The sequence below is a fragment of the Mustela nivalis genome (genome assembly GCF_964662115.1).
Source record: "Mustela nivalis genome assembly, chromosome: 3".
NCBI classification, from domain to species: domain Eukaryota; kingdom Metazoa; phylum Chordata; class Mammalia; order Carnivora; family Mustelidae; genus Mustela; species Mustela nivalis.
The window spans coordinates 173,246,202-173,271,121 of NC_139022.1; the positions used below are offsets into that span (position 1 = coordinate 173,246,202).

Below are 24,920 nucleotides of genomic sequence, written 5' to 3' on the forward strand. Positions count from 1 at the left end.
CTTTGTCCTCTATGCTCAACCAGAAACACGACCTAGAGCTTCTCAACAAAACACACATGTGTGTTCGCTTTCCTGTAATGAATTCCCAGGGATGTGTTATTGACTGAGCTACAGTGGCCGGTTAGAGCACCAAAACCCAGGACAGCTGCATTGGGATCGGAAAACTTTTCTGAAGGCCTGCCTGCCAGAGTCCTTCTGGTCAACATAAACAGAGAGCTTTGCATAATACGGTTTATCAGTGGAGGCTGATAAAGCCAATTTCCTCAGGCAAGAGTGAGGTTTTGCCCCGAGGGAAAAGGAATCTAGAAAGTAAAGAAGTGGGAGGTCCCAGTCCAGAAGCATCTGTCCCTGACTCCCAGTTCACACCGGCCTGCCTAACTCTTCCTCCCTGGACTTGAAGTGAGAATAGGAACTTCCTGTGGGTGTGGAGAACACATAGGGGAAGTTGGCCCCTGCTCTCAGCATCTATGGCTTCGCCCCTGCAGCTGCTCTCTCTGCCACGCTCCCCCCCTGGAGTCAGCCTGAACTGAATCTCATACTTGTATCAGGGCTCCTGTCTCATGAGTTAATCCGTAAAGCTAAGTTCACCTCACTCATTTATTTTAAACCTGAATATTTTTGCTCACTTTGAATTATCTATGAAAAAATAAGTGCCTGTTGAAAATTCGAGTTCCTGGAAGCAGGTGAAATACCTCTACTTCTGGGAGTAGTGTAGGGTTCTTTGAATCTGCAAACATATCAACAAAAATAATTTGGTTTATTTTCGTCGAACGTTCGTTCGTTCTCTCTTATTTATCTTTATATAGAGAAATACATGTGTATACTTAATTATGCTTTTCAGCCAACATCATTATTTTTTTAAAAAGTGAAGTATGGTGAACAGAGGACATGTTATTAGCTGGAGGCATACATCGTAGTGATTCTGGATTTTTATACGTGATGAAACGATCCGCATGATAAGGCTGATCACCTTCTGGTCTCCATACAAAGTTATTTTTTAAAAATCTTATTTTATTTAAATTCATTTAATTAACATGGAGTGTATTATTAGTTTCAGAGGTAGAATTTAGTGGTTCATCAGTTGCATAGAACGCCCAGGGCTCATTCCATCCCGTGCCCTCCCGAATGCCCACCCCCCTGTTCCCCCATCCCCCCGCGCCCCCGGCAGCCCTCAGTTTGTTTCCTATGATTAAGAGTCTCTAATGGTCTCTTTCCCTCTGTGATTTCATCTTGCTTATTTCCCCCCCCCCCTTCCCCCTATGATCCTCTGTTTTGTTTCTTTTTTTTTTTAATATTTTATTTATTTATTTGACAGACAGAGATCACAAGTAGGCAGAGAGGCAGGCAGAGAGAGAGGAAGGGAAGCAGGCTTCTTGCTGAGCAGAGAACTTGATGCGGGACTTGATCCCAGGACCCCGGAATCATGACCTGAGCCAAAGGCAGAGCTTTAACTCACTGAGCCACCCAGGTGCCGCATCTCTGTTTTGTTTCTTAAATTATACATATCAGAGAGATCATATGAAAATTGTCTTTCTCTGATTGACTGACTTCGCTTAGCATAATACCCTCTCGTTCCATCCATGTCGTTGCAAATGGCAAATTTCATTTTTTTGGTGGGTGAGTAATATTCCTGTGTGTGTGTGTGTGTGTGTGTGTGTGTGTGTACACAGCACATCTTCTTTCTCCATTCATCTGTCAATAAACATCTGGGCTCTTTCCGTAGTCTGGCTATTGTGGACATTGCTGCGCTGATCATTGGGGTGCACGTGCCCCTTCGTGTCGGTATGTTTGTGTCCTTTGGGTAAACACCTCGTAGTGCAGCTGCTGGGTTGTGTACGGTAGCTCTATTTTTGACTTTTTGAGGAACCTCCAAAGGTTTTTATGTGTGTGGTTTTTTAAAAAATATTTTATTTATTTGAGAGAGAGTACAAGTGAGGGAAAGGGCAGAGAGAGGGACACGCTTCATTTATTTCATTTATTTATTTATCTGACAGATAGAGATCACAAGTAGGCAGAGAGGCAGGCAGGGAGCGGGGGAAGCAGGCTCCCTGCTGAGCAGAGAGCCCGATGCGGGGCTCAATCCCAGGACCCTGAGATCATGACCTGAGCTGAAGGCAGAGGCTTAACCCACTGAGCCACCCAGACGCCCCCGTATGACCATTTCCTTGTTGAGAAAGCAAGGGCAGCTCATCCAAGCCTCCTTAGGATACAATATCCACGGCCCTCAGGTCACTCAGCCAGAGTCTGGCTTCTCTCTGCCTTGTGACATGGCACCCCTGTACGTAAGGACAGAGCCTGTGCGCCCCCCCCCATCACTATGGCCCCTCAAAGACATCACAGTTCTCTGCACATAGAGAGTATCAAACATTCGTTGAGCGAATGCACCAACCAACCATCAACAAACCCTGGGAAGAGGTGGCAGGCTGATACGGAAGGAGGCTGGGCATCACATGAGTTCTGGAAGCACAGGAATCATGGGAATGTCCTGGAAATAAAAAGATCACACTTTTCACGGAGAAATGGAACCATGTCTCAGGGTAGAATTTACAGAGAAGGGGGGTAAGATAGCAAATCCATTTACCTGTTTGAAATGCAAAGACCAAAGTTATTTGTAATGAGATCAGCTAAATTACGGTCCATCCATACTATTAACTATGATGCGGATTGTAAACCCGATGTACTGAAACTCTACTCGCTGGCATAAAAATGTGCACCCCTATGTCCATCGCAGCCTGATCTATAACAACCGAGCTATGAGAGCAAACAAAGTGTCCACAGGTAGATGAGTGGAGAAGGAAGATCTGACACAGAGAGAGAATACCGTCCAGCCATCCAAAGAACGAGATCTTGCCCTTTGCCACAGCACAGATGGACCTAGAGGGTGTTATGCCCAGTGAAATAGGTCAGATGGAGAAAGACAAATCACATATGATTTCACTTGTATGTGGAATCTTAAAAGCAAAACAAATGAATAAACAAAGCAAAACAGAAACAGATTCATGGATACAGCAAACTGACTAGTAGTTACCAGAGTGGGAAGAGGTTGGGGGAGGCTAAAACAGGTAAAGAAGGTTAAGAGATAGAAATTTCCAGTAATAAGATAGGTAAGTCATGGGTCTGGCATGGACAGCACAGGGAATGCAGTCAGTAGCACTGGAATGATTTTGTACGGTGAGGGGGCACATGGGCGGCTCAGTTGGTTAAGCGTCTGCCTTCTGCTCGGGTCATGATCCTGGGATCGAGTCCCGCATCAGGTTCTCTGCTCAGCAGGGAGTCTGCTTCCCTTCCTCTCTCTCTGCCTGCCTCTCTGCCTGCTTGTGATCTCTGTCTGTCAAATAAATAAATAAATGAAATCTTAAAAAAAAAGAAAAGAAATGGTCATACAAATAGGAGCACTGGGGTTTGATCTGGAACTTGGAAGGACTTGAGGTTCTCGTTCTAGACCAGGAGGGATGCGTTGGAGGAATGCGGGAGGCGTGGGGCGTAAGCAGAGTTAGTAAGTGTCCGACTTGGTGATCCGGTGGCTTGATAGGGGAGGTCAACAGGGAGCAGACCCACCAGCCTTTTCAGCATCCATCATTTTCACAGTAGCGCCGCCGTGAGGTTTCTGTGGGCATTCCCTGGCTTTCCCATATAGCTGCCACAACTTCCAAATATTTATTTGCTTTTTTAAAATTTGCAGTAAATATGGATTTACTCTATTCTATATTATCCTTGACTTTTTCACCCCCTGGCATTCTGTGTATTCATTTATGCTGTGTGTGGCTGGTGTCCGTTCCTGCTCCTTGTGGTCTGGTATACCACACAAATTTGCATTCTCTCGGTGGACACCTGTGTTGCTTTCAGGGTTTTGCTGGTGTGAACAGCGCTGACGTGTCTCCCGGGCAGGTGTGGAATTTTGCTGCATCGGGGTCGCCCACAGTTGCGGTGCTTCTGAAATACTGTCCTGCTTTTGTCTGCCCATGCTCGAGAGGAAGGCTTTCATTTGATTTTTAGAGATTTTTATTTCTATAAGATTTCAAGCACATTTTTCTTTTTGTAAATCATTCTCATTTCTATTTATTAAAACTTTTTTGGTGTTTCGTAATTGCTAGGGACAACTCCACATCATATCAAAGGAGCTCTTCTAATTTTGAGCCGTGGTTTCGAACTCCACGTTACAGATGATGGAACCTGAGGCATGAGGCTCATGTTGGAGCTGGTGGGGCCCCAGGCGCTCTGGGTCCCAAGTCTGTGCTGGTTGCACACTCCGCCCTCCCCCCTTCCCCGGCCCCACCATAGTGCTCCTCTCCTGCACCTGCTGGGGGCAGGGCAGGTCCCTGGGACATTCTAGGCAGTTCTTCACTTTCTGCAAGACAGAAGCAGGAGTCAGATCTCCTGCCGCTGTGTTAGAACCCCTTCACTGCTGGGGACGACTTGCCAAATTGACGCAACCTCACAGTCGTTTGTCTGGACTTACACTTAGGAATTGTTCCTTTTGTGCTTACATGAATGTACCCACCATCTCCTGGTTTTTCATATTTTGAAATACGGGATTTAAAACACTTAGGGAGCATGTTCCAGCCATGGAGGCCTTTCTCATGATGTCCTGCAGGATCTTTCCACACCTCCGGCTAACGAACTGAAGATTAAAATCTCCCATGTTCACAGCATCACACTATGTGCTAATCATCTGACGCTTTTGTGGTAGCGAATCCAAGGTCTTTATTGACTTTTGTCTTGGGAAATCTCACTAATAGGCTGATTTCCTGCCAGTGAACTTGTCGTTTTCCATCGAAATTCTCCTGAAATTTGCCATAAGCTGTACTCCGTGGCGCTGGCAGAAAGTGTGGATCGGCACAAGGGTGGTTTCTATCACTTGGACAAAGACTATCTTGGCTTCTAGCCACTCTAGGACCTAGTCCTCAGTCAATAGTATTTATTATATGTCCTACTTTCTTCTGGGCCTGGGGGAATAGCAAATGAACAGAACTAAGGCTCAGTTCAAGGCTTCCGTCTGAGTAGGTTAAACAGGCCTTAAACAAATCTGTCAGTAGAGTGATTTCAAGTAGTTTGAAGTGACATGAAGAGAAAAATCACAGAATCCAGTGGAGAGTAAGACACGGTGCTCTAGCTGGCCTGGCTGGGGATGCCTTTGAGTAGGTGACATCTGAGTGGAAAGAGAAAGGCGGCAGTTTGAAAGGACCCTGAGAAAAGACTTTGGGACCCACATGCCCACAGGTGCTGTCTGAAAGGTGAAGTCTTTGGTGAGTAAAAGGACCAGAGACAAGATCCCAGCATGTGTGCACGCGCATGCGCGCGTGCGCGCGTGCGCGCGTGTGTGCGCGTGCCCATTTTGTGGTCTGGGCGTGGAACCGGGGGTCCTGGTGTAGGTGCAGCAGTAGGTGGGCCGACTCCATAGCAGTTCTTAGTTGGGGTCAAGGGTTTGCATTTGTGAGAGGTTGTGAAGGGAGGGTATTTCAAAGGCTTTAAACAGGGAAAACACCTCATCTCATTAAGTCTCCTCCCCCCCCCTTTTAATATAGCCTTATTGCGCCTACCAACATTCCTTTAAAAATATACAGATATTTTATTACCGTTGCTTTTTCCAGCTTTATTGAGGTGTCATGACAAACAATGTATATTTTTATGATGTACAGTGTGGTGTTTGATGTATGTATACATCGTGAAGTGATTGTCACAGTCAAGCCAAGTAACACATCCATCACCATACAGAGTTATATGTGTGTGTGTGTGTGTGTGTGTTGAACACGTTAAGATCTACTCTTATAGCAAATTCTAATTTACAGTACAGCGTCATTAACCCTAGTCACCGTGCTCTACGTGCGACCTGCAGCGCTGACTCATTCTTCCCAGCTGAAACTGTCCCCCCTTGACCAACATCTCCCTGTTTCTCCCACTACCCCAGCCCCTGGCAGCTACCATTTTACTCTGCTTCTCTGAGGCAGACTTCTTCGGACTCTGCACAAAGATTAACCCGGTTACAACGTAGAGAATGGACTGTTGAGGGGGCGAGAGGGAAAAGCCCCAAGACTGACTAGCGGGGCTCCCACTCACTGAGTCCAGGTCAGAGATGAAGTGGCCTAATCTGGGACAGCAGCTGTGGAGACAAGAGGAGAGGACAGGGGTGTGATGCCATTGGCACAGTTCACTGGTGGCTTTCCAGTGTCCTGTGGGGAAATCAGGGAGAACAAAGTGCTTCTAGCTGTGACAGGGAATTGAGGCAGGAAGCTGATTTGGGGCAGGGGAGAATCAGCCGTTAGTTTAGTCAGGGACAGTATCTGCAGAACCGTGGGGTGCACGTGGGCTTTTGGGACATAGAAAAAATAAAATAAATTTCAAAAAAAAAAAAAATTGAAGCCAGGGACTTAATGTGGGAAAAGTTTTACTTCTTTCATCTACTTAGGGGGCCTCCTTGAGTGCCCCATCTGTGAAATAGGTAAGAATGCTAATGCTTGTTTTATAGGTTTATCTCAGCAAAGAAAGAGATACAGTCATATACTGCGCGGAAGCGGAGAGCCCTCCCTGCAGTTTCTTACATTTTATTATTCTCTGGTGGAATCTTTGATTTTGGTATGATAGGTCTTAGTGGTTTTTAATTTTAGTGATGATTTCTTATTCTTGTTTTTATTTTTATTTTTTAAAAGAGGGAGGGAAAGAGAGCAAGGGCACGAGAGCGAGCAGGGGTGCAGGGGCAGAGAGAGAGAGGCAGAGAGAGGGAGAGAGAATCGTAAGCAGGCTCTACACCCAGCACGGAGCCTGATGTGGGGCTCAGTCTCACGACCCGGAGATCGTGACCCGAACCGAAATCAAGAGTGGGATGCTTAACTGACCGAGCCACCCAGGTGCCCCATTTATTCTTGTTTTTAACAAACTGACCCCGAAATTACAAATAAAGTAGGCCCCCCCTTATCTCTCCCTGTTTCCTGGGGATATGTTCGAAGACCCTCAGCAGATGTCTGAAACCACAAATAGTACCAAACTCTCTATGGCCCATGTTTTTTAGTAATGCGTATCGATGACAATTCAGTTTTTCCATCAGGCCTAGGAAGAGACTGACAACGACAGCTAACCGAGAGAGAGCAGTTATAAGAACATACTGTGATCAGAGTTAGGTACCTTATCGTCCTGTATCCGTCCTTCTTCTCGTGTGGTGTGAGGTAACGAAATGCCTGTGTGACGAAGGGAAATGCAGTGAGTGACGCAGGTGCTGTGACATCCTGTGACGCTATGACTGACATTCGGGCCCCACGTCAGAAGTAGGCTCAACTGCCTCTGGGTTGTGGTTGACTAAGGGTGGCTGGGACTATGGATAGCAGAGCCACGGACGGATAAGGGGGGATGACAGTAGTTCTCTTGAGGCCTCCTGTTTTATTTTTTATTTTTTTAAGACTGAAGAGGGTGACAGATTTGAATAAAGTCAGATGTGTCAACTGTGACATATCTGATCCATTGTGAATAGCTATTATTGGATATCAGGCACAAAGGTTGTTCCCAACTGAAATCTGAAAACAATAAACCAGGAGACTTTTCATTAAATAAGGCTTGTTTTTTTTCAAGTGTACCAGCAGTCCATTTTCTGTAAATAGATCTTACAATATTTCAAGGTATTTGTGTTTTAAAACACCCTAGGATAATGAACTTGATAAATGGATTTCTCCTATAAATTATAATATCCTCCTTTTTCTGTCCTCTGACTTTTCAAGTGGTTCCAAGGAGTTATGGTGTCCCAGAATAGCTTAGGGAGCCCCTCCGGATTCACACACTTTGGTTATGTCTTCCATGTGCTTTCGTGTGTCGAGGCCCAGGAGACTTCCTCTTCTCAGCCGCTCTGCTTATAATAATCCCTTCATCCCTTTGACCATTAATTGGAAAATTATGACATTTAGAAAGGACATTTTTCAAAACCATGGGAATCTTTGTATTTGGACCAGATGTTAAGAGAATTTTAATGGAGGAATAAAACATCTGTGACAACGAAGAGCAGAGTCACAGACGACAGCAGGACGTGGACGGCGTATGGATGGCAGCGTGAGCTTTGTGAGGAAGGTAGAGAGGTGGGTGTGGGTTTGCATTATTTTCTCTGCGGGGATTCATTTCCCCGGTGGTGGTTGTTCGTCTGTCCTATGCCCGTGATGTCTGGAGGCTGACATTTCCCGCAGCCTGCTTTAGAGCGAGGCAGAAACACCCAGAATGGTGTTTTCCCGTGATTGAGGCTGTAGCAGAGACGGGCGTTGCTGGTCCATGGGGCCAGGTGAGCAACGTGAACTCCGACGGAGCTTGATGATTTGGGGGAGAGGCAGGGAGGCCCGTCAAGGAACCGCTGACCTTGTGCAGGCCAGAAAGAGAGGCCAGTGGTTGGGTGGGGGCGGAGGGCACGCCTGTGGATGTGGGTGCGGAGTTGTGGGGTGTAGCGACCCCGTACCGGGGCCGGGTGGGCTGGGGACGATGAAGGAGGGGGAAGCGGAAGGCGAGTCCCCAGACCACGGGCCCGCACCTGAGTCCACGGGGTGGCCAAGGGGTGGACAGGCGGAAGGAGACGGTCGGTGGAGGCCGCTGATGGGGTCCCCTGTAGAGGACGAACCTCTGCCTTTTTGTGTGAAGACGTGTATTTTGGTTTATGTATGTGGGTTGTGGGCAGAGGCCTCGCAGAGTGTTCTAGATTTGGAAGGCACCGGGTTTTAGAAAGGATGGAAGGTCGCGTGCGTTGGAGGACACAGGCCACGGAGCGTGCGCACACAGAAGAAACGACGGTCCCGGAGTGCTTGGGGTGCCCCCTCCTTCGAAGGGAGGACGGAGAAGTGGGCGTTCTGGATGTACAAGCTCCCAGGAACGTTGGGGTGTTAGGACCCCGGGGACGGGGGGCTGGGAGGTACCCGAGGGACAGTCGGCGAGCAGGAATGCCTGCAGACAGCCGGTGCGCGAGCGCTCCGGTCGGCGGAGACCAGGTGACGGGCCACGCTGGTGGGCCACGGAGACACCAGCGCGCACCCGTCTGTCCTGCTGCCGCATCCGTCTGTCCTGCTGCCGCTGTGTGCCGGTGCGCGGCGGCCTCCGTGGTGCATCTTCTGGTCGACAAGGAAACTAGCGGCGCGCCAGGGCCTACTTGGCTGAACTAAACACCGACGGGAGGGGCGCCTGGGGGGCCCCGTCGTGAAGTGTCTCCCTTTGGCTCCGGGCACGATCCCGGGGTCGTAGGATCGAGTCCTGCCTCGGGCTCCCTGCTCAGCGGGGAGCCTGCTTCCCCCTCTCCCTCTGTGTCTACCCTACCCCTGAGGGTGCTTCCTCTCTCTGTCAAATAAATAAATAAAATCTTAAAAACAAACAAACAAACAAACAAACAAACCCAAAAGCAAACCAAATGAATACTCATTTATCCACCAGGAGTCACGGATCATTTGATTTCTGATTGTGTCCATGTGAATTTCCTGCCTTGGGGGAATGTCTCTGGATAAATCTTCTAGAAGTTGTTGTTATAGTTGTGTTGCCTTGAGGGGCCCATGATTTTTCTTTTCCTTTCCTTTTCCTCCCTCTCTCCCTCCCCCTTCCTTCCTTCCTTCCTTCCTCACTCCCCCCCCTCCCTCTTTTCTCCCTTCCCTTCCTCCTCTCCCCTCCCCTCCCCTGCCCTCCCCTCCCCTCCCCTCCCCTCTCCCTCTTTCTCTCTCTTCCTTCCTTCCTTCCGTCTGTCCGTCCGTCCGTCCTTCCTTCCTTCCTTTCGGGCCTCTGGTTGCTTCAGGTAGCACAGAAATGGATTGAGTGAACTTTCGCTTCCTTTTAAAACCTGCTGACAGATAAAATTAATATAGCCTTTGTGTAAATAATAATTTTATCTAATGGACTTCATTCACTTTTATGGCTCCTCCAGGCGACCTGGCGCTAAACAAGGGGAAAAAGGCAAAATGGTAATAACGGTTCCCTTTGTAGAGAGATACAAACCAAGGTCACTGGAGCCAAACCCTTATTGAAATGTACAAAATCATTTAATGTTTGGTTTTTCCCCATTTATATCATGAGGTCATTTTATATAGTCATAAAATTCCATCTTATCTCAGTTCAGACGGGATAACAATCTGTGAGTAACAGAGCCAGCTCCTTACCCAGTTACCCGAAGGGGGCAGCAGTGGTGCCCGTCTGTCATGTCAGTCCGTGTTTCCATGAACACGTTCCTAAAATTCTCTAATTCATCGATGTTAAACCTTTTTTGGCTGAAACTAGGAAATCAAGGCACATGGGTTAAAATAATATAAAAAGGACTGAGTTTTTACCAAAAAAAAATCCATATGTTAACGATCAAAGATGCAATATGTTTGGGGAACACTCTGACTTTTCTCATAGACTCTACGCCATAACAACAAAGCTTTAATTTCACTTTATTTCCCAAAGAATAAGATGTGCAGTTATTGGTTTTGAAAAAGGTTAGGAGAATCCATTTCCTCGAGCACCGTGCATTAACGTGAGCTTAGTGTTTTATTGATTCTTCATTTAATCCCATTTCCTGTGGAGCGCCTAGAATATCTGATCCTGTCGTGAAGAAAGACCCTAGATTCATTCAAGATACGTGCCCTCCAGCCCGAAGGCAGCCCGTCCTGTGGTCCTCCTGGATCAGCCGCTCGTTCCTCTTTTCCGAGCACTGACTGTGACTGGAACCTGTTCAGAAGGAACGGTTTCTGTCTCCTTTCTCCCGTGTTTCCTGAGACTTTGCTCCGACTTCTGGCTGACAGTTATCAAAAGATAGATGTTTGCTTGCTCGACCGATCTTGGCTGGACCGTGGCCTCTGCATCTCTGCCCCGCCGTGCTGAAGGGCTGCTCCTCGGGCACAGGTGCCCCCTTCAGTGCGGCTGGCCAGAGGCCCCCATGCCCTCACCTGCTCCTACCTTCATTCACCCGCAGGATCCTTGACCTCGCCTGAGCCTCTGACTTCTCTGCTACAAAGTGATCTCACCTCCCTCTCACCTCACATTCCATGGGCTGGTGACTCATTTCCTGTCCCGTGTGCCAGGGGACGGCACAGCCACCTCCCAGCGTTGTTTGCTCAGGGCAAGGGATGGGTGAATTGCAAATGCTCAGTCGAGGGGTGGCCCCGTGAGTCCGGATTCAAGCAGACGGCGGCGAGCGTGTGGGAACGCGTCGACCTGCCACCGTAACGGGGTGTTCAGTCTGTTTTGAAATGAGTCCAGCTGGGAAACAGGGCATCGTGTGAGCGTCCGTGCCACCCGTGATGGGGAGGCAGCTACTGTAACTGGTAGCCCATGGTCCCTGCAAAGGAGCCGCCACGTGGGCTGGAGGGGGACCCAGCCTGAGCCTCGGGGGCGCGGAAAGACTCAGGGACGCCCGTGGCCCCAGCAGACGTACCGATGTGGCTGCAAGCCTTGCTCTGCGGACCCTGGTGAGGCCAGAGAGGCTGATGGAAAGAAAGCCTTTGCTGTGGGAGGAGTGGATGGAGACTTAGCAGATGGAGGTTTGGTGAGGGGGCACGCTGCCTTCTTTGAAAAAGCCTAGAAGGAATCCTGAGGGTTTTGAATAGGGCAGGGCTGTTTACCTGGCAGCAACTGATGATTGTGCAATGGACCCTGGACCTGTATTTGGCCGTGCCAGGGGATGGGTGGGGGTGGTGGTGGTGGTGGTGGTGGTGGTGCAGTACAGGGGGGCTGGGGGGACAGGGGTGCCTGATAGAGGAATGTTTCTTTCCGTTTGGGTTGGGACTTTAGCCTTTGGGTGAGCTGTTCATCTGATACCTTGGAATAGGGCCAAGAGGTGGAAAGATCGTGACACGTCCACCTAACAGGAGGAGCTGTCTGTCCACCCCTCCTGCTTGTCCTGCCTTTTGTGTTTCTGATGTTTCCATGGACTGACTTGTCCCCGTGTGCCTCAGCCCTTTGATACAAGGGTGGCTGCTCTGAAGGCAGGTGGGCAGGCGGGTGTGGGGCGCGGCTACCTGAGTCCTCCTGGCCAGCGCAGAGACTCCGTTCCCTGCCCGATCTGGCATCTTCTCTCCCATGACAGCCCGTCAAGCCAGCAGGTAGGAGCCGGGCCGGAGGGTTTCTGTGGATTCTGAACTGCACCAGTGGGTCTGGCTGTTTCCAAACACACAGTAGGTCTGGAGTTCAGAAGAAATAGCCTCGCCTGCCCAGAAGTATGTTAAGCTCATTGTAGGTCTCTTTTTTTATTAATAACTGGTTAGACTTTGTTCCCGAAGCAGAACTTTCTGTGTAAGCTTTCATTCTTCGGATTTCTTTTTTTATCTGACAACATTTTTTTTTAAACTAAAAGGAACAGTCATTTTTTTTTTTTTTTTTTTGTTTGCCCAAGCCTATTCATTTGCAGCGTGGGTGTGAATGGGAAATGTTATTTATTGCACAAACACTCACATACAGAGTTTTGCTTATGGAGATGGTGCTTATAGAGGGTGCCTCCCACATCAGGAAAGGAAAGGAAGGCTTCAGGGATTTTGAAGCAGATGCAGAAAAGAATGTTTTATTTGTACCCAACCCAGCCTGTTGTGCTACATCTGCCTATTGGCAAACTCTCTTGTTTAGCATTAAATCACCTAATATATTTTGAAAAATTCCAGAGGTGCTAGGATGAACCCAGAACGACTTTTATTGAAATTGATCCCTTGAAATTTCCTTCCTCATGCATCTGCCCAGCATAGCAAGTAGTTGTAATTAACGAGACTTCCATTTTTATCGGAATTTTGCTGAAATGAGTCCATACAAAGTCAGTTGGGTAATTTATGTATTTTAAAAGAAGCGATCAAGTGATCGTTGCTTGTCTGATTTCTAAAGAGGGGTGGGAAGATGATCCTTGGTAATCAGAAGGTCTCAACCGGGAGCGATTTGGCAATTGAGGCGATTTTTGTTGGCACATGTGGGGCGGGGGCCGATGCTGGTGTTGAGTGGGTGGAGACCAGGGATACCGCTGGGTTCACAGAGTAGCTGCCAGAGAAAAGAATTATCCGGCTCTAGTTGTCAGTAGTGCTGAGGTGGGCGCTAAAATCCCTCATATAAATATGCACCCGCAAGAGAGGAGGGCTTTGTTGTATTCAGGGGAAGCTGGGAGTTGCGGAGTCCTGGATGGAGGGACCTTAGAGCCCGAGATCTAAGCTGTGCGGACGGAAAGATGATTCAAGGAATCAGCTCGCCGGGTGGCTTCTGAGAAAAGCCCGCTCTCAGCGAAGACTGAATGCCCTTCCCTGGCACCTAACCAGGACGGCTATTTAGAGGGTCTTTATTTTGAGAAAAAAGGTACCCTGTTACAGCCTGAAAATTGCAAACTTCTAGAAACCACCTGTTCTCATGCAATGCGCTTTCCTTAGGTTAACGTGGGCAGTGTGTAATTTTGTCTCCTCGCCATCGAACTCCGTGTCCCGTTTTAGCTGCCTTTCCACGGGACTGACAGCGCATGGCCCGCTTCCGTAACTGTCACTTTCTGAAAGTGACAGGGAAGGCACGTTCCAGGCACTTGTGTGGCTTTTCTCTCTCTTTCCTTCTGGAGGCTGCGGTGTCCGGCTGGAGCTGGGAGCGAGGCTGCTGTCAGCGTGGGGCAGGTCCGTGGGCTGTGGGGCTGTCTGACTCGGTTCACAGTTAACGGAAGGGATTGTGTGTTGGCTTGGGTCTGACACATGGAAAAAGTGTGTGCAAGGGAAGAATTTGCTCTTCGCTCCTGGTTGGCCTGAGTTGGGTCTTGGGGTCGGACTGGTGCCCGTGGTCCCTGTCTCCTTGCTGCGAGGAAGACTCTTCTCCTTCTGCCTCTCCCACCTCACCCTCCTCTCACACGTGCCCTCTTGCTCCCTCTCTAAAATAAATACATTATTCCTTAAAAAATTAAAATAAAATGTGTAATATCTGTGCTCCAATCTCCCTGGATTTCTGGGTTGCCCTGTGTCTCTGGTGCTCCATTTCTGTTTTCCTTCTCTTTGTAGGGTCACTTGTGAAATTACAGTTGCCCAGTTGGGGGGAGGGGTTCTTTTTAACCCTTTCTTTTGCTTCCATGCTTTCCCCTGCTGAAGCTAAACCTCACCCAGAATGTCCATCTTCCAGACCTCAAGTGCTATCTCCGAATTCCTATTTTTCTGAACACCCAACCTGGATTTTGAGCAGCCTGCTGCCTTCCCTTAAATATTCCCTCAGCGTCTTCAGCTGCACACGTGTGAAACCGAAGGCTCACGCTCTCATCTAAACAAAGTTCTTCTGTGGATTCTGACATTTAACTGAGGAACACTGCTGCTCTGGTGGTCACTGATGCTCTCTGTCTTGAGTCTGTCTGTGGCTCTTTGCTTTCTTTTCCCCCAAATGTAGCAGATTAGAACAACCCCTGTTTTGTTATATTTCATACTTTGGAGGGTAGGATTGGGGGCAGAGCTCAATTGGGAGATTCTTTTGCTTTTGTGATATTGAAGTTTCTGGGTGGCTTCTGGCTTTGCTGACATATCGGTCAGGTGCGTTGGTGGGGAAGGCTGGGAAGCTGGGCTCAGCGGGAAAGTTCCCCGGGAATCCCTCCAATTGGTCTCGGTAACATGACTGTCTCGGGGTAGTTGGACTTCCGATCTGGTTTCTTAGCACCCCAGGGAATGTGTTCTAAGAGACAGGAGGTGGAAATTGCCAGGCTCTTAGGATCTGGGCTTGGAAACTAGCGTGCCATCACTTCAGTGAAACTCGAGTGAATAAAACAGTTACTGAGCCAATTCAGAGTCGAGAGAATGGGCATGAACCCGGGTCGAACCTGCGTGGAAGAAGCTGCGGCCAAATTTAATGTGCCAGATTGCTGTCTTGCCTGGATTTCTATTCACAGGGGTAACGCCTCAAGTTCCAGCTTCATTTATTTCTTTCGAGTAGTTGCTGTAGGTTCAAATTAGCTTCTCTATCTTAATGTTCTTCACTGTCCAGTTTCCCGCATTCGGTATTCTGAGACCAACCCTTTCCGTTTCTTCTGCAGTGACTCTACCAGGGTACTTGCTGACTAGAAATGGAGACCTCAGACCTTGGCGTGGAGCCCCTTCCGGATCTTAACCCCACCCCTGTCTAAGCTGCTTCTCGCTAACTCTCCTTTACATCCGTTGGGGTCTGTCTCAAGTACAGGAAACCATTCCCCAAACTGTTATTACTGCCTCCTTCCTCAGGAGCTTGTTTTCATCCTCTTCCCTTCGCTTGAAATGCACTTCTAGAACCTCTTTCTTTATCCTTCAGTATGGATCCCAAATGTGAGCTCCTCACGAGACCTGTCATGGGTTCCTCTAAACAGTGGTGGCGCTCTCCTAAGTCCTAGAACACTCCAGCCCCTATGCACACTTTTCTAATGGCTTAGCTTGTAGTTATTTTTACAAGCCCACCTTATTTTAACACTTATTAATCTTCTCAATTATTCGTAATCTTTAAAGCCTTCCAGCTCCCAGCCTAGGAATTTCATATCACCCAGTAGGTGCTCACTATGATTTTTTTCTTTTTTTTTTTTTTTTTGGACTCACGTCTAATTTCTAGCAAGGAACTTTGCAGGCAGGTCATCTATAAATTTTAAAGGACAAATTCACCAAATATGGGCAGTTTTAATTTAAGAATTGGGTCGCATATCAGGTTATCGAGAGAAGACTGTGGTCGTGGCATTGTTCAACAGGGGCTTCGCGTGTCAAAAAGGGAAAGGCAGGGAGCCTCAGGATTTCTACGCGAGCATGAAGGGGGCGAGGAAGACATTTCAAGGGGAAAGTCATCAGCGGTTACAAGTCTGAAGCTGCTTTCTTCATGAGTGATGACTGGGTATGGCTTAAACTTGAACATTTCTCCTTCTTTTATAATAAATGGGTTATTTCCCAAAATTATGGGAGGAAGAGAGGTCTGTACCAAGATGCACATATTTGAAATGCCACCTAGAAAAAGGTAGGTTTGTCCAAGCACCCAAAAGCTCTCATTTTTAAAGAGATCGTGATGAGGCCTCACGAAAAGACCGCCCCGCCCACCAGAGCACGTGAACTCACCGTCATCTCATCGTTCTCTTTTGTGTGTTTTAGGCACTTGCCCCACATGACAGAAAGGCGAGCTTCTGGTTAGAAGACACGTGCCCTGAGTCCAAGGCCGTCTGTCCACCATGAAGGGGACCCGCGCCGTTGCATGGCTACTCTCCATCGTGGGGTGGTGGAGACTCGCCCAGCTGGAATCAGACGCGTCTCAGTGCCAGCGAGCGGAGCACCCGGTCATCTCCTATAAAGGTGAGGGGCAGGCACCCCCGAACACAAGGGTGCCACTTACATGCACTTTCCATGGTCAGGAATAGAGAATAGCGCTGGTTATTGCCCTGGCATTCTGGGACTCTCGCTTTAGACATTGTTTAAAATATGAGCAAGAATACAAAATCCTGCACTGCAAGAATTTCCTGTCTGGAAACTGATTACTACGATCTTGAGAAGAATTCAAAATCGGAGTCATCGCGGGTAGAGAATCCCATTGTCGAGGTCGCCTTTATTCAAAGGCGCCGCGAGCCTCCTCGGTATTCGAACCAGGGCCTGAAAATGTGATCCACAGAAAGAATGAGAACCCCAAGTAACAACAAATTCCCTTCGGCGTTTCCCAGCAAAGCCTTAGTCTTACCACCAAACTTGGTGCCTTGGTCCCTATCTGACACGGCATGGCAGGTGGAATTGGATCTGTGGGATTAATTACTTAGTATGTATATCTGGTCATCTTTTTCTTTTATTTATCAGAATTCATTTAGGGCTCTCTGTACCGTGGGTACTCTAAGCTTTCAGGATGAAAAATAAATTAGTCTTGGTCCCTGCCCTCAAGGTATTTTCAGTTATATTATCAAGCTAACTATATAACTAATCAGATACTGTATTTTAATAATGTATCTGATAAATAGCTTTATGTTTTGTTATGTTTTAAACTTCATATCATGAAAAATTTCAAATATTTGCAAAAAGAGAAAGAATTGTCTACGGAATGCCCAACCCAACACTCATTCATTCACGGTCCGGCTTTTTCTTTTAAATCCCACCCATGCTTCACCCCACCCCCACCAGATTACTTTAAAGCAAATTCAAAAAATCATGTAACTATATCTGTATTATTTCAGTGCATGACTATGAAAGAAAGGGGATTCCCAGCACCATTATTGCATCAGAACAAAAATGCGAAACAAAACAAAAAACCCCTAAAATCTACCCAAAAACCCCAACCTAATTCCATAAAATCATTTGACATCCAGTGAGTATTGTAAGATCCCTGATGGTCTCATGAATGCGGATGTGTTTTCTTGGTACCGTTGGGTTGACTCAGGATCTAAATGTAGCTCATGCTCTGCAACCGCTGGTCTTCTGCTGTTTCGTTGTGGTGGTTTTGCTCCCTGTGCAAATTAATTACAGAAGAAATCCGAGCTGTTTGTCCTTTTGAGTTTCCCACAGTCTGGATTTTGCCAAGTGCGTCCCCTTGGTGTTCACATGTTCTTCTGTCCTGAGTATTTGTGTAAACTCATAGTGGTATCAGGAGGCGGCTTTGATTCGGGTTCACATCTTTCTGTCTTCCCTGTGGCACGGATGCTGCTGTGTCCTCCGTGGGGAGGCCGTTCTGTCTAGGTGTGAAATTAGCAGTCAGTGATGGTCACGGCCTAGACCCACTGATTCATCCAATGCTGTAAAGCTGGGATTTCCTAATTTTATTATTCTTTCTTCATTGAGTAGCAAGAATACTTCTGTATAAAGTAAGTTTCCCCTATCAACTATTTGAATATTCTGAGGCTTAGAAAAGTAAGAATTAATGCTTTTTTTCCTTCCCTAGGTTTTTATTTTTATTTATTTATTTATTTTTTTAAAAGACTAGTTGGTTTTCTAACATTATGTGAAGGGAGCAAGTAAGGTGTTACGTTTACTTTTTGTTTTGTCTTGTTTGCTTATTTTGGTTATTAGAATCGTTGTTACTGTATGGATGTTAACATTTAAAATATTTCAAGCAGCTGCAGTTTTGATGCTTACAGGGGTGAAATCATCTCATTTGAAGCCCAAGGAAGCCTCTTCAAGTGGGCTCCTGAGCTCTTCTGACATCACCCAGGTGCCTGTGCCAGTGGCTTGCTCTCTGGGGCAGCAAGATGCTCCTGACTCCTTCCCTCCCATCACTTCCTCCCGTCGACCTGAGCACCGGCCATTTTGGGCTGATTGAAGCACACATGTCCCCAGTGTTAGGTCTTTTCCGTGCACAGAGGTCAGGAAAAGGTTTTAGAACGGCGCCGTGATGGCTCCGGGTGCTTCCAGCTCTCCTCCGGGATGCCCGGCTTCTCTCAGCCTCCTCTCTCTACCTTCTGTCTGTGTCTTTTTGTCCTGGGCACAGAGTCCTGGGTCTCTGCCGCTACCAGAACATTCCTTTGCCTTTCTCTGCAGCAGACCCTGTGTCATTTCAGAGCGAGAGTCCAGCAACTGTAGTCGTTTTTGACCACTGAAGCCCCTGTGAGGTGGTCGGCTTCTCTTCTTTCAGGCCTCCGGCGGCCCAGGGCCTTGGGAAACGGAAGCAATTACTTTGCTTGAAGTCATTTCCTTCTGCGCGGTGATGCTACCGACTCAAAACCCGGGTGCGTTTCATTTGTTTAATTTCCCTTTTGATTTTTAGAAATTAAAAAAAAGAATTTACTTTATTTTGTCGTGTTGCAAGGTTTCATTAAGGAAAACAAGGAAAGTTCAGAGAATCTACCCTCACTCGTGCTTCCTCCGCCCGTTCCCTCTCTCTGCACTCAGCTGTTTTACTTCTGTTTTATGGTCCCTGCTTCTCTTCGCCATCTAGCATGTTCTTGACATGGTGGCATATCATGGAGTCCACACCCCAGCGGCGGGCTCCCTGCCACTCCTTTCCAGAGCACAGAGCTCTTCACTGTGTGATGGACCAAAGTGTACCAGCAGCTCCCAACGCGGAGACATTGAGGGTGTGTTCTTTCCTCTGTGGTCATGGGTAGAGTTACGATGAGTGATGCCTACTTGAGACATTGCTTAATCCTTTGCAAGGGGACCGCCGGCAGAGATTCCTAGCACTGGGACTGTTGGATCAAAGGGTAAATGCATATGTGGTGTTGCTAGATACCGCCCAGTTCCCTTTCATGAAGGTGGTGCCATTTTGGGTTCTCCTTTGCCCTGGGTGTGAGGATCTCTTTCCCACCAGCCTTTCCGGGGGAGTGTACTATCACTCTTTGGGATTTGGACTAATCCCATAGCTCATCAAGGATCTCCCAGCATAATTTTAACTTGCTTATGTTTAAGTTGGAGCAAATGTTTAGCAAACATTTAATAGGCTTCTGTTCCGTACCATGGTTTGTACTAAATACTGAGGAGGTAGAACAAGAAAACAGTCCCCATGTAGGGGGTTAGGATATCTCTGGGACTGTAAACCAAAGGAACATTGCATTACATTCTGTTCAGGATCCTAAGAGGTGTGTTGGCTGGGTGCCGAGGGAGCCCAGGAAAGGGGGCGTCTGGACCTGAGAGCCCGGGTTTTAGGGGGGTCGTTTCAGGCTTCTGGGATGAGGCAAAGACAGCAGAGATGAGCCCTGAATGGTTCTCGAACGTGTTTAGGAGTGTGATGAGTGGAAAGGTGCCTTGGGGAGAGCAGAGAACAAGGGCCAAGGCCCTGGTGTGAGGGAGGGGCTCTCACAGGTCCCGGCACGCTTCCTGTGAGGTGAGCCACGAACCCATCCTTCAGGTTATGGAGAGGAGGTCAGGGAGACGAGGCTCATGTGGCTGCAGGGGTCCCGCATCGTCCCGCATCGGGAGGCCTGTTGAGAAGCGCTGCCCACCTGGGTAGTCCCCGTGTTCAGAGTGGCCGAGGCAGCAGGGAGAGCCCGTCCTGAGGTCGCCTCCGTGATCGGAGCGAGCAGGCATGAGGCACTAAGCTCAAGGGGTGGGAGCCGGACTGTTCTTGCTGTCGATTCCGTATGGAGTAGAGAAGGGAATGGAACATGATGATTCTTAGATTGAGAAAGCTGAGTTCCTGCCCGCCATCCGGTGGGCTGTGCCCCCTCATGAGGATCGGGAAGGGAGAGGCCGCCCTCCGCGCATCAGATGATGCTGAGTTCGAGGCTGACGTGGCCCAGAGAGCAGAGCGACCGACTCCTTGTGGTTTTGTCCAGGACTTTCGTCAGGGAGGCCCTGGGAGTCCTACGATCTGTATATTACCTTCCTAGGGCTCCGGTAACAGGGTGGCTTGTAACAGCAGAAATATCCTTTCTCACAGTTCTGGAGGCCAGAAGTAGAAAAACAAAACAGCAACAACCACAGACACCCCAGGTGTCAGAAGGGCCCTGCTTTCTGTGACCGCTCTAGGGAAGAATCCTTTGCCTCTGAACTTCTGGGAGTCGTCCGCAGGCCGTGGCCGTCCCAGGCTCCCTGGTTCATCCCTCCAGCCTGAGTCCGGACGCACAGGGCATGCTCTTGGCGTCGCTGTGTCTTTTCGTGGGCTCCTCTTTATAAAGATGCTGGTCACGCTGGAGTAAGGCTCACCCTCACCCAGCATGAGCCCATCGTAACGAATGACATCGGAAAAGACCCTCATTCCAAGTAAGGTCTCATTCACAGACCCCAAGGTTGGGCCTTCCGTGGGTCTTTTTCGGGGAGGTGGAGAGAGGGGACACAATTAAATCTAAGCCACGGTATATGTCCGAGCAGTTTGGACAGCGCTGGGGGAAGAAACTAGATGGTAACAAGCAGAGAAACAAATGTGCGGTGAAGGGGGGGTTAGAAAAGGAGCCGGCGATCGGCTCAGCCGGCAGGGACGGGAGAGCCGGGACAGCCTCGGAGAGCGCGTCACTTAATCCTCCTTAAGTGGCGATGGGGAAAGGCCAGGTGGCAGAAGAGGCTGCGGAGAGGAGGCGGTCACTGATTAGGCAGAGTCCCCGGGCCGTAAGGGGGATCGGATACTGGGCGCAGGGGGGAGATTAGCCTACAGGAAGCGGACCCCACCTCCGGTGAGTCGGGGGGGAGGGGGGCCGGGGGCCCAGGACGCAGGAGAGTTAGCGGTGGGGGTGGCTGCAAGGGGAGGGGGTCCCTGAGGACCTCCATCTCTCCCTCTCGGTGGGGAAGGAGTAGGCAGGCCATGGGCTGAGAGCACAGCGACTTAGGAAGGAAGGACTTCTCTGAAGACGGGGTGAGGCTGTTCGTCACAACACACACCAAAGACTCCCTGGGGGATGTTAGGGCCTGAGTTCATCCTTGAAAAGGCCCAGGTTACCCCCCAGTGGGAAGTCCCTGGTGTCCTGCATGAAGGCTTCTGCGGAGAGCGTGACGGTACGAGAACGTTGGAGAAGGCCCGAGGGAACGTGGAAAAGTAAAGTCAGGACTGCATCGCCTTGACTTGTAACATCTTGATTTCCGCGTACACGTAAACCTTCATGATTTACTTCTGCCTCGGAGGCGCTCTGCCCGCCGTGGGCCAGCTGCTGCAGTCAGGTCTGCATACGGTGAAGCTCGCTCTTTTGAAGCCTTGCTTCAGTTTCTGGGGGCGGGGGGAGGTGTGTGTGGAAGACGCTGGCAGGACCCCCCCATCCTAGATAAAATATTTGCGCCCATGGGCTTCTTGTGTGGAGCAGACTTCCTAGCTGGACATACTCTAAGAGCTTGCTGTGTTTGCAGGGTCAGACCCTTGACTGCGTGTTCTGGGACATTTGTCCTTGACCGTGGAGTGGCCGCTGAAACAGCCCGTCCCGTCGCAGACACGCCGTTGACATGTCGGTCCTTGTCATTGGCTGAAATGTCTGCTCCAATAAAGTGGGAAAAAATAGTGACCCTTCAAGACAGCCTGTTTCTCAGCATGCTTACTGAGTCTCATAATCATCTCTGCAATGAGTTTTAAACGTTTAATGTCCACGTAAGGCGATGTGCCGTATTCTGCCTTTGCTTGCTTATTGATCACAGTGCACCCAGCGTGCTTGTTATTAGAGTGCTCTCCGCTTAGAGGAGTTGGTTTACAGGGGACAGTTTTGCAGCAGGCACGGAGGAGGACCACCAGTGGGGTAGGTCAAGCCACAATTAGGCTTTATTTGCCTCGGAGGCTGGATATCATGATGAATCTGGAAGCCTGTCTTCGGTGCCTTCTCTGGCAGCGCTAAATATTAATGATTACTAAGATTCCTCCTGCCTGCGGAATCGGCCAGGGAGCGGTTTTTCCACGCTGGGGTCCCTGAGATCTTGACCTCTGACTCCTTGGTGTTCCCGTGGACGGCCTCCCTGCCTGGGGACTCCCCGATGGGTCAGGGACGTGTTTGGGAACTCTGGACAGCGCCGTATAAACGCTGCACGCGGGTTAGCGGCATTTGGCCCACATCTCGGGAGAGACATCTGAGGGGATCAAACGGGTGTTCCAGCCCAAGCTGGAACCACAGGGGCAGGCCTGGGAGTGGCGTGGCCCTTGTGTTTCAACAGCTGTCTTTAATCTCCTCGGGTAGTCTTAGGTCATTGAAGGAACCATGGTATAAAGTGTGCAATGTAGGGTTTTGAACTTGGGATCTATTCTCATACCATGGTATGGATATTTTTCACAAATTCTGCTCTTTCTTTTGAATCCTATAATTATATTCCATTGGATTTGCGTGTGTGTGTGCTGGAAGCATTGGTTTGTTAAATGTTGGCAGCAGTCATCTCTGACGTACTCTGTAACTGTCTTCTTCGGGGTCACTTACTGGGACCCACAGCCTCTTCCCACCTCTGAGACAGAGGGAGGTCTTCCTTCCAGTCTGTAAGGTGGCTGTGTACACGTGTCCCTGTGTACACAATACCGCCCCACTGGCCACCATTCCTGCCACTGTCCCAACAGTTGTCTCCTTCCGTGGCTGCCTTACCGTCCCTGAGACCACAGGCTTCCTCACTGTGCCACCTGCTTCCCGTGGGGCTGAAGAAGGCATAGCCCGGGCGGCCTCAATTCCCTCCCAACGCCCAAGGATGGGGATGGCAGAAGGGGGCCAAAGGCCTCGTTTCTGTGCCATAGCTCCACGTGTCCCCTGGCCCCACGCGTGTCCCACAGTTCCGTGGTCTCCCATGGTGGGTGCTCCATGGCTCCTCTGGGTTGTGGCGTGCTGGAGTCCGGTGCCCCAGTCAGGCCTGTGATATCGGCGCTGGCTGGGTGGCCCCCATTCTCTAAGGATGAGGACCTGGGCCCTCATCCCTACAGGAAGGGCTGCCGGAGATGATTTCTGTTTCCCAGAAGATTTTAGAAATTTCACGGTCTTTGGGTGCCTGAGCCTGAACTGAAGTGACTTGGCTTGATTCTCCCCATTCATCTGCCTCAGATCGGCCATGTGACCTTCACAGTCAATGATGCGTGTGACTGTATGACAGTGGCCTCCTTTCTCCAAGGGAGGATTAGGAAAAATTATTTTAATTCAAAATATATGGTGGGGAATTCATTTTATTACTTAGTTCTAATGTTTTCATATGACTCCGATTAGCGTGTAGGTATGGCGAGACTCTGCTGACTGTGGAGAACTCTCTTGAAGGCAAGGTTCTCCTTTGTACAATGTAAAACCTGCATAAACCAAGTGTGATTTGTTTTGGTTTCATAACAGGATATGAGTTGCCCTCCTGGGAGTTTATCTGGGGAGGAAGAGTGTTTTTATGGAGCCTTACAAGGTCTTGGTTCCATAAATAATTTGACTTTTGTTATCATGCACATGACTGAACGGTTCGTATAACGTGCTGTCAGAATCACACAGGCAAAATATTCCAACCTATTTGCAGGCGAAGCCACGAAGACATAGGAATGCTGCCTGTTTTGTACATTAAAAACTGCATTTGGGAATACATTTTTTATTGTCACGTCTGTTGCTAGTGTGCTCTCTGAAAAATGGAATATTTAAAAAATATACCACTTTTCGGGGTGCCTGGGTGGCTCAGTGGGTTAAACCTCTGCTTTCGGCTCAGGTCATAATCTCAGGGTCCTGGGATTGAGCTCTGCGTTGGGCTCTCTGCTCAGCAGAGAACCTGCTTCCCCCCTCTCTCTGCCTGCCCCTCTGCCTACTTGTGATCTCTTTCTGTCAAATAAATAAATGAAATCTTTCAAAAATGAAATAAAAAATCCACCAGTTTTCAACTCTGTAACGTAGGCATATCGTGATCATTCATGAGTACACGTGAAGGTAGAAGAAATGCAGAATAAACCACCATGGGTTACGCACTGGGTGATTTGGTTCCAATACCTGCATTGAACCATTTTTTTTTGTTTGTTTTTTAAGATTTTATTTATTTATTTGAGAGAGAGTGAGAGAGAGCATGAACAGGGAAGAGGCAGAGGGAGAAGCAGAGTCCCCACTGAGGAGTGAGCCTGATGCTCGATCCTAGGACCCTGGGATCATGACCCAAGCTGAAGGCAGACACTTAACCCACTGAGCCACCCACGAGACCTGCAACATTGAACTTTACTGTCGTTATTCGTCTTTGACCGTTGAGAGCTGAGACAGTCCTTATTGTCTGTTCTTTCTTTTTCTTTTTTTAACAAATAACAATTGGGTTCTGATGAAAACGGTGTATTGGGTTTTGAGAATTATTAATGTCTTCAGTATTATTTTTTGTGTTTTAAGGCCACTAATGAAATTATGTATAAGATTGAACATCTATATTGTATCTCGAGATAAAAATTTCAATTTATTTGATTGATTTGTCTAGGTGGGGAAATAGTTTCTATCATTTTAAGGCTACAAATGGAATACCATATAAGTGAAGTATGTGATGGGATTGCATTAAGACTGGGGAATAAGATTTTGTTACGTTATTGTCAGGATTCCGATTTAAAGCAGTCATTTCACTTGTCCTCAGATGGTACGTCACTATACTTTATTTATCTGTGCGCATATTCTAGTCTCTCTAAGCATTACGTGGGCCCTTCATCCGTTCTCATGCTGGAGGCAGAAAAAACGTCTTATCCTTATTTTATATATGAAGTAAGAGATGAAGAGTAAATTTAGAGTGAAT

General features: G+C 48.5%; 1 protein-coding gene and 1 long non-coding RNA gene across 5 annotated transcripts in view; one reads left to right on the forward strand and one right to left on the reverse strand.

Annotated features, from left to right (window-relative positions):
• The window catches only part of SEMA5A (semaphorin 5A), a 466,391-nt gene that overhangs the window by 144,368 nt on the left and 297,103 nt on the right, over positions 1-24,920 (forward strand). For 2 of the 4 annotated variants that reach the window (XM_082725185.1, XM_082725188.1), the window contains exon 4: positions 16,002-16,199. In XM_082725185.1, coding sequence (XP_082581311.1) covers positions 16,079-16,199 — 121 coding nt within the window. In that variant the 5' untranslated portion in view covers positions 16,002-16,078. Of the gene's footprint in view, positions 1-11,070; positions 11,465-16,001; positions 16,200-24,920 lie in introns of those variants that run through there. The other 2 variants (XM_082725186.1, XM_082725187.1) reach the window with 2 other exon arrangements.
• LOC309861854 lies at positions 1,966-10,941 on the reverse strand. Its single transcript, XR_014310247.1, has 3 exons — positions 10,876-10,941; positions 7,120-7,172; positions 1,966-2,485 (listed from the first exon to the last, which is right to left on the reverse strand). It is a non-coding gene; the product is annotated as an uncharacterized lncRNA (long non-coding RNA).